This window comes from Fulmarus glacialis, unplaced genomic scaffold (assembly GCF_000690835.1).
Source record: "Fulmarus glacialis isolate BGI_N327 unplaced genomic scaffold, ASM69083v1 Scaffold51199, whole genome shotgun sequence".
Taxonomy (NCBI): Eukaryota; Metazoa; Chordata; class Aves; order Procellariiformes; family Procellariidae; genus Fulmarus; species Fulmarus glacialis.
Window position 1 is genome coordinate 1 of NW_009236201.1, and position 9,890 is coordinate 9,890.

General features: G+C 44.4%; 1 protein-coding gene across 1 annotated transcript; it reads right to left on the minus strand.

Moving 5' to 3' along the window:
- Positions 1-5,927: 5,927 nt before the first annotated feature.
- PTS (6-pyruvoyltetrahydropterin synthase) lies at positions 5,928-9,588 on the minus strand (the record flags this gene model as incomplete). The annotated part of the gene is made up of 5 exons (XM_009586277.1): positions 5,928-6,069; positions 6,579-6,649; positions 6,970-7,026; positions 8,057-8,079; positions 9,509-9,588. Coding segments are annotated over 5 exons (373 nt in total), but the record flags the coding sequence as incomplete, so codon positions are not given.
- Positions 9,589-9,890: the final 302 nt, after the last annotated feature.

Here is a 9,890-nt window from a genome sequence, read left to right on the forward strand (position 1 = left end):
GGCACGAATCCGCTTTTCGGACAACACTGGGAGGTCAGGGCTCACTGGTGCAGTCAGCCAGGTCTGCTGGATCCAGGTGTCTCAGTCCTGGGCTCTCTTCTGCTGGCTCTAATTCATCCAGGACCCAAAATCTGGTGACTTAGCTCAACCTTTGTTCCTGTGACAGTCTCTGGGTCTCACACTGGGGAAACTTTGGGTCCTTGTTTGAAAGACTCCATAGCTGGCACCAAATATGGACTGACAGTCTGATCCATGGCCTGAAACAAGCCTAGGACAAATACATTTCTTCTTTTCTTTTGTGTTGTAAATCACTCAGTTCCATTTGCAGCACAGCATAGAGCCTTGCTCTGCACATTTGGAACAACCTCTGGGAGTGCCTGCCAGACGGTGGGTGGTACAAAGTCAACGACATGGCATCTGACAGGGACTTGACTATTCACAGGGGCCAGATGGCCCCTGTAAATGGCTCAGAGAAGTGGCTCTGAGGGTGTATCAGATGAGCCCTGAGCCCAATTCTTCAGGACACATCTATGAAATCTTGAGTTTTAACCATGAGTAGGAATCTGTTACTGGAAGTATTTAGCTTTAAAACATTAATTAATAATTAACAGAGTGATTACAGCAAATGGATAAAGCTCCGTTAAAAATTTTCCCACCCTTCGACTGACTTCCTATAGTTCCTGAACTTTTAATAGCCATTGTGCTATCCCAGGTGATGCATACTGCCTCAAAAAAATCAGGAGAACAACCCCAACTTCTTGGACTACAGATTTCACTTCTCATTAATGAATCTTATCGTAGATATAGCAGGAGGAAGTGCATCACTCATTCTGGGAGTAACCCAACAATCAGGATTAAACATTGTTTTCTTAACTTACAGCACTCCAAAATCCCACTGCTGCAGAACAAGATGTAGTTTTAGCCCTGGGTCTCTTGTTGGCTGCACCCATCCCTTTCTGGGGGAAATATGCATTGCTCACTCTCTCACCTGCCCACTGGGAAGGAATAGGAATAACAGGAGAGAGTCAGGTGATACCTACAAATCTGAAGCAGAAACATTTGGCTCAGAGGTGCCTTGTCTTGGGACAGCATTGTTTAGTCCTTTGCCACATCCACAGACATTTCCACGTAACTTTTAGAGCAGTCATTGAGTTTTCCAAACCAGTGCTTCAGCAGTGTCTGCATAAATAAATCCTACCCCTGGTACAGTAAAAGCCTGCTTTCCCTCCCATCCTAATGACTCCATTGTACTTACAGACACCCACACCCACACCAATAAAAAGAACATCGGAGTGAGCAAAGCATGCAAACATTTGAAAATGCCCAAACCATGGCTGTGCCATAAAACAGCTCCCCTTGTACATATGTGGGAAGACCACGCCCTCTTTCCCCCAGGCCCTGGCCTCACTGAGTACACAGGACAAATAATGTTCATTGCAGGGGGAGAGCCACATAATGCCCCTTAACCCCCTCATGTGTTCTTTTCACTAGCACCACTTTCCCTGTGGCCTTACGCTCTACTTCCAGTTCGCCTCCCCATTACACACATGGAGACTGCTGGTAATTAGAGCCAGGGATGGAGCAAACATCCTAATGAGCTTTAAAGTAGAGTTTGGTATATTTCTGGACATCCTAAATGATGACTGCCTGCAGGAGGAGGGAACTGCATTTGAGGCCCCTAGGCTTCCTCCCATCTCTGGCCTGTGTCTCTGCAGACGCCCACACAGGCATGGCCCCTGGAAAATGAGGAACGTGCAGTGAGCAGCTAGGAAAATGTTAGCCAGCAAGTCAGCCCTCCGGCTCTCAGCTGGAAACTCTGGGGCAGAGACAGGGATGGGCCCTCTCTCTCGGCGGCTCAGCAGCTCTTACCGACAGCAGCTCCTTCTCTCCTGACAGCCCACAGCTCTGTTCACAGTGACCTTCCCAACCATTTAGCAGAACAAAGCTGGAGGCTCTGTGTTGCTTCATTCAACCTCTCGTTCCCTCTCAAGGCACTGCCAGTCTTGGGCACCGAAGCAGGCAGAGGTCCTGTGAACACCCCCGCAGCCTTCACTGCCTTCCAGGCACTGTACACATATACAAAGAAGCCATGTTACGGGGGCAAACTTCAATTCAGGAATCGTAAGATACTGCCAGTCATCTGAACTCGGAGGAACAGCTCCTGGTGGGGGCTCCATGTCCCACACACAGTCCCTCATCAGAAGCGATGCCTGGATTATTTATTAACTCGGTCATTGTTGGGGCTATAATGAACTATAAATAACAGCCTAGGGAGTGGCACATAAGACTCAGCGGCAGAACTTGGCTCAGTCCTAGCTGCTGGTTTTCGCTTTGATGATCCTTTTGTAATGGTGTCCCTTTTGCTCTGCGCTGTTTCATAATTTCAGATGTCATGGGAAAATGATCAATTCCCACTCCCCACACCGCAAAAGCTGGGGCTGAAGCCACAGTCCTCCTGTGGCCACTGTGTTTCAAGCATAGAAAAGAGAAAAAGACTTTTTCTCCTTGCAGTGAGGCAGAATGGGAAAATGTTCCCTAGAAACAATAAGAAAGAACTGCTGCTAAACAGTTTCCCTTTGAAACTGGGCAGCCTCAAACTTTGCTTTGCTTCTCGTTGGCAGAACCAAATGGTCATGGTAGACGAAGCACAACGTGAGCATAAGTGCAGTGCAAGCAACCAACATGGCCAGCTTCTTGCACAGGCTCCCCATTCACTTGGTCCCTGCCCTGGCACTACTCCTCTTTTTTATAACCTGATGATTTATCTTCCCATGTGACAGGAAGGCAGAACTGGGTCTTCCCCCTCAGTCCCTACTAAACACAACACAGCACTTTTCTGGTCTTGGTGTCATTATACTGCTATTTACATTTACGTGCGCTAAAGCTGGAAGTCCTGCTCCTACAGTAGCTCTCCTGGGATCAGCTTTGACCTTTTAATTGCTGTCTTGGACCCCACCATCACCTGAACAGTTCTCCTTCAAACAATTTCATCACTCAGTAACTAAGTTACAGCACAGAGACCTTAATGTTTAATTATGTGAGTTAATTCTCTCCTTATATAACCCTCCCTCCCTAACCTGTGAATTTGGAGGCTGATTCCTACAGACACTTCCCTACATGGAGCTCACACGCACCTGCAAAGATCAAGACCCCTCTAAGCAGGAGAAGGGGCAGAATACACTGTAATTTCTTGGGACATAGGCAATTACAATTCCAGCTCTGATATTGCCAACCCCCTTCACCCAAGCCACTATCCCGTCAACCAATTTATTTCCATCTCCCCACATCTGCTGCCATTTAAACTGGAGAGATCAGAATACATCTCCAACATGCCACACAGCAATAAACATAAATGCCCAAGCTATTGTGGGACTTTGTCAGGGCTATGTTGCACGGCAGTAAAAGATCAGGAATTTGGGCTAGTTTTTTCTGGCCTAGCACCTGACTTCATTCTAATAATAGCAATGGGCTGTGCTATATAGATGTAACCATTTGTTTGCTTTTTTTTGTCAACAATGTCAACAGCTAAATTACTCTTCTGATAAAGACACCACGTGACATGTTTTAGTCTCCATGACTCACTGAAGACAACAAATGCTTTGTGAATCATCATCGGCAGCTATCATCTGATTTACATCATGATTTACATCATTTTAGCAAACCGGAATGACCTATCAGACTAGTGAACTACAGACCAGCAGGAGCATTCAGGTAAGCCGCAAAACCTCCTTGGCCAGAGCCCACACTGAAAAAAGCTGACTGGTTCCGCATTTGGGGGAAAAAAAGGAGGAGAAGGGGCAACAGCGTGACAACAGCGCATTCCCTTCATCTGATGCACTGAGCACTCTCTACTTGAGTGACATATGGAATGAATCTTCAGCCAATTATTCACCAAAGCACTATCTTTAAGAGGGAAAAAACCCCCAATGTTGGAGCTCCCATGGCAGAGGTTTTGCTCTGCCAAAGTGGGAAGGTTGGAATATCCCTCATCTCCAGCCTTTGCTTACTATTCCCTTTTAGAAGCTCATCCAGAAAGTTTGAGCAAAGATGGATCAAGGCAGGAGACAGCACAGAATTGTCCTCATATAAAGCAGTCACAGTTCAAAAGAAAGCAGTCAAAGTATTTTTTGGAACTGTAAAAACTACTTTCTAGCAGAACTGGTAGCTACAGAAAGATACTTTACCTTCAGCCTGTAGTAGAGTGCGGCCAAGGTTAACTATTAGGCAAGCTTCAGTAAACCTTTCTAAATGGTGCTGTTTGCTACCATTATTCAGATGCATAATTTCCTTGTAAAGCAAGGGAATTATTACCCTGGATATCACTTTTTAAATTATATGCATTAAGTTATTCTTCATGGCCATACCTAGTTACTCTTCAGGACATTGCTCATGTGATAATCACGTACAGTACTATCACTTCTGCCTCTGCACAGACAGGATGACCTTATGGCTCTTAACCACGGGAATTGTACAATAACTGTTCCCTAACTGGTTTTACATGCATTCCTCTTCCAGCACTTAGCTTTCACAGTATGCCTACAATTTCAGGAATCTTCAGAATAATTTGGTTAGTGTTCATTTAAACTCATCTCTCAGCCTCATCCTTTTGTAACAACCTATGCTGAATAGTGTTGCATCGCCTGATCTGCAAGTGACCGCAGGAACCTGCAGCCCTGATGACTTATGCATACCAAGTACTTCTTTCATCTACAAGGCCTTCCTGACATGGGATTCTGATGATGAAAATACCAAGTAATTGTTGATCATCACAGCAGGAACATGAGCTGACTGCTTTCTCCAGAAAGATGAAAGGAGAGAGTTTGATCCTGTTCCTACAGAACTCATAAAAACTTCCCTAAGAAAAACATGCTTGATTTGGCTGCTTGTGCCAAGAAGCTTTCAGGGGGCTTCCGTGGATATGGACTCAAGGTATCACAGATCCTCCCTTACTATTTCAGCTGTCCCTGATCAGGTATAGAATGGAAAGTCTCCTGTAGCAGGGATGACTCCTCAGCAAGGTGAGAATTAAGTCTGTATGTCTGTACTGGCCCTGAGCTGACATAGCACCACAGGGTATCTGAGAAGTGAGTACTTGCACTACAATGAGACAAAATCAGCCAGAATTTTCTAAGGTGAGAAGCATTCTCTCAGCAAAACTTCACAAGAGTGGCATCTTTGGGACACCAGCTGGATAAATTTAAGGGTTTGTTCTTGCCTACTTTCACCCGTGCATCAGGGCACTCTGACACCACTGGGGCTGCAATGTTCCAACCTCGCAGTTTCCTCAGCTTCCCATGCTGATTCTCAACAACATACTGTTCCCTTTAGCTCTGCAATTTGGATTGGGAATTGCTTTGTAAACAACTATATTGCTCACTATACCAGTTCTTTATACAGAGAAAGACCTGCTAGCCACAAGAAGAAATGAGCCTGTAGCACAGGAAAAAAAAATTAAAGAAGAAAAATGAAAAAACAGAATCATGTAGTTCTCATTCTCAAGAATGTTTCTCTACTTGATCAAGAACCAAAACAACACCAAAGCCCAGGTTATTAAAAATCATAAATGAATCCAATGTTTAATTAGAGAAAAATTAAAGCCTTTTGTGACCGGACAGGACATACATTTTGTCAGGCCATCTCCTCTCTAGAAAGCTACTTTATTTAACATGGCACAATTGTAAATTTCACATCAGCTTGGTGGTTTGGGTTTGCAAAACAGGAATGTCTTGAGAAAAAGCAGACAAATCAACAAATTCTGAGAACCTGAATTGCTAGATCACTGCAAGAATTCTTGTGAAACATCTGTATTTGTCCTTATCTAATACATAACCAATGTCTAGGTGTGGGGAACACAGTGAGCAGGGTTGAAGTAATCCACTGATCTGATTATGCAGCAGAGTTTCTGACCAATTGAGCCTAAGCTCATTTCACTTCTCGGAGATTGTTTCTTCTCCTTTATAAACAACAATGTTCTGGTCTGTTTCATACACTTTGACTTTATAAAGCGTTCCCATAGGCAGGAGCTTCTTGAGGTTTTCCCAGATGAATACTGCGACGTTCTCTGTGGTGCTAGGAGTGAAACATGAGCAGATTCAGAACTGACAGCAATAGTATTTGAGACTGTACGCAGAACGGGCCGGGGGGATGCTAAAGGCCACAGGGAACCATGCAGGCAGCTTTCACATGATGACACCGTGAATGTAAGTGGGGCTTGAACCATTGCCAGCAAACATGGATGAAACGAGGTCTAATTAACAGGTTGTATCTGTCTCCCCAAGCTGTCCACAGAGCAGGCTCATGTGACAAGTGCCAGTCTGCAAAGGGCTCCTCACATGCGAGCAAGTGGTCCCTTCCTGGCTATGTGGGATGGTAGCTGCCCCAGCAGGCCTGCACCAGGCCCAGCACAGTGAGGCAGCCTGCATGGCAGCAGGGCTGGAAGGCAGGCAGGGCACCCAGCACCTGACATGCACAAGTGTGCGTCACAGGTATCAAGGCTGCTCTTTCAGATGTTAGGACTAAGCCTTAAAGACTGTTCCTTGACCCTACAACCAATGCCACAAGGAGTCCCCATCACCCACCTCACAACCTCAGCAAAGTATGGCACATCCTTATCCAGGTTTTTGTGGTCAAGCGGTTCCATGATTGCCTCCTGCAGAAAGAAAACAGTGACAATCTTGATCTGGTTGGTCAGTGGAGTTGGGGTTCAAATTACTATGCAAATGGGACTGGAGCAAGGCAACAGTATGTAAAAAAAGGATAAGAGTCCTACATCCACCTGTTAACTTCCTAGCTGGAGACATGGTACTGCCTCACATCAGAGTGCTAAAGCATTTTAGTCTTAAATAATTCCTTAAGTTCTTCTCTATTTCCTACCATCATCAACTCACCATGTCTCCACCCTGGTACTAGACAAATTGCTAAGCTCTAACCAATTCTCCCAGGGTATGTGTAGGAAAATAGCGCTATTACCTGCATATATTCTTTCAGGTCTGTCAGGTTTATAACCATTCCTGAGACTGGGTCAATCTGCAGGGAAAAAAATGGGAGATAAGTAGCCTACCTACACTACTCCTTATTACCAAGGCTGCCGTGAGCCTGTACAAATCAGACTGTGAGTATCTGTGCATTCCGAACACCTGAGCCACAAGAAAAATATCTTTCCACCTTCACAAGCTGAGTTCCAACTCTACTCCTGTGATGTTCCCAAAGGCTAGATACAGCAGACAAACAACTCCAGTGGTCCCACTCTTTCATAAAAGCTGACACCAGGGACGAAAAACTCACTGAAACACGAGTCTTCAAGCAACAATCTAGCATGACCATAAGCAGGAAAACAGGCATTAAACTGCTGAGTTGAACAACCAAGGACAAAAGAGAGACCAGCCTGAGCTCAGTGCATCCTCCCATCTGAAGAAGGCATAGCTCCAGGAACAAAATCAGGTTGTGTAGTTCACAGCATATTTGGGGAATGTAGAAGGAAGAGGCTTTAAAAGTTTAGTTTCAGACCTGAATAGAAACCCCCTTTCCTGTGAACTGGAAATCTTCAAAGTTGTTTGGAAAACATCAAAACCAAAGTGCTATCTAAACAACTCACTTTGCAGAATATACAGAACAATGACAGGATGAAAGGTGAAAAACAACTGCAAATGCAGCATTTCCTTTTATATTTGCTGCAAAACACCTGCTGATGAAACAGCAGACACAATCAGTTACTGGAAGTGCTAACCCTCCCTGTGGTTCAGTAGTCATCCAAAGGTGCCCCACAGATCTGACCCAAGCCTATACACTCTGCAGTGAGGCTCTGGCAGACTAAGTTATGTTGCCAGAGGATGATTACAAACCTTGGGTTAAATATGGTCACCAGCAAATCCTCGTTAGAGGCAAGGTGAATAGGACAGTGATTATGGAAAATCTTCTTCTATAGTGATGTGTACAGAGTTTCCATACACACCCTGAGAAACCTAGCAATTGAGCCAGAACTTCAGTACTGTGGAAGTCAGGGACCCATCTATCCTGTCACCCTAAGGAATGGAAAAAAAATGTTGATTGCACTTACCTCTCCACGCACAGTGACTATAACTGAAAAAAAGAAAATACCAGGTCACGATGACATCATGACACCATGAACCCAACAACAAAGTACACTACTGATTGGGACAGACAACCCATTCATCGTTAATCCACAAGCACTGGTGCAGGCTTCCCAGCACTTAAAAGTGGGTCTGTTTTTATAAAATGGGTATCCATTCCATAAGGAATAATGACTCAAGAGTCACCCAGCTCATCAAAGAAGTCATTCTCCAAGGTCTGATGCCCAGAGACACACCACTGAAGTGGCCCTTGCAGGCAGAGATAAGACCAGATGACTTCTCAAGTACCTACTCCCTATGACAGCCTGTGCCCTGCACACTCAAGATCAGAGTCTCTTGATCAGCAAAGTCTTCTGGACAACACAGACACCCTACATGTTCATAAAATCACCAGATGCCCGAGATCATAAGATGTGGGGTCAGCTTATAAATCTTCTGACATCACGGAATACTAGAGAAGGAAAGTAAGGGATGAAGTGGCCGCCATCTCTCCAAGAACTAGAACTACTGCAAGGTGTCATTTCAACCCAGAAGTCCTTTCAACAAAAGAGACAAATACTCGGAAACATCATCCTTAGAAGCTCAGCATTCCTTCCCACTAACCCCAGGAGCTGAGAACAGAATCAGAGCTTACTGGGGAACTCACAAAAATAGAAAGACCGTGATTTGAGCCTGGCTGTGGTTCTCCTCTGGGGTCGAAAATCCCCTTCGTGCTCTTTTTCTCACTCTCTCTCTTCCCACACACCCCCCAAGGAACAGTTTTAGAGGCATCTCCCTAGCTTTCCAGCATTTTTTTTTTTACAGTGGGAACATCCTTCTTATATGAGAAAGCAAGAACTGTTGTGCCTGTAAGTCAGCTTTAAAATGAGGGACAGATCTTCAGTCCAGCAATCTGTCAATCTGTCTTCCCTGGTAAAGCTAGTAGCTCTGTATCAGAGGTTTCAGGGTACCTACAATACACAGTGCTAAACAGGGAGCCAGCCTAATAACTGGAGAGATCTGATTCTACACGCATAGGGCATAGATGGTAGAAGAATTTGTGAAAACAACATTCAAATAAAGTTTACGGGCTGTTTAAATTGCATGTCTTTTGCTTAGAAAAATCTTCATTCAAAACACAATGATTTTACAGATGATAAACAGATAGATTTGATTCATGAAGTGACATTTGGAGATAAATTTTTATTATCTATTTCACTTAATGGCTTGCAAATCCATGCAATGGTACAACCCCCCTGCTGCTGAGGATTCCTTCTAATTCTAAAAACTCCCCAAACCAGCCACTAAAAGCCATACCAGACTGCTGAGATACATGACTGGCCCAGCTCTCCCATGGGTTATTCTGCATTCAAACCAGCCTGCCTAAGAGCAGCCTCTGTCCATGACTACATGTGTAAGCATGGAAGTCAGCTCCTTACCTTTATAGTTGTGTCCATGGCCATTTGGATTGTTGCATTTCCCAAACAGCTTCAGGTTTTCTTCATCACTCAGTGATTTACTGTGAGAAATACAGACACAGCATTTCAGGATCCATTACAGATGTTCATGGCTTCACTTCAACTGTGATTGCTTTCTAGCTCTTCCATCTATTCACTTTTCCAAATTCAACCCACTAGCTTTTCCTACTCAGGAGGCACAAACAGAACAGGAGGAGTATTTGGCCCATGAAAAGATTATGTTGACAACAGGCTTTTTTTGCTGTGGTTTTGTATTTATATATGCAGGTTTCATAACAACTGCCTAATACCACTGCTGTATAAACACTAACAGCTATTCACATATGAATATGGCAAAATCACT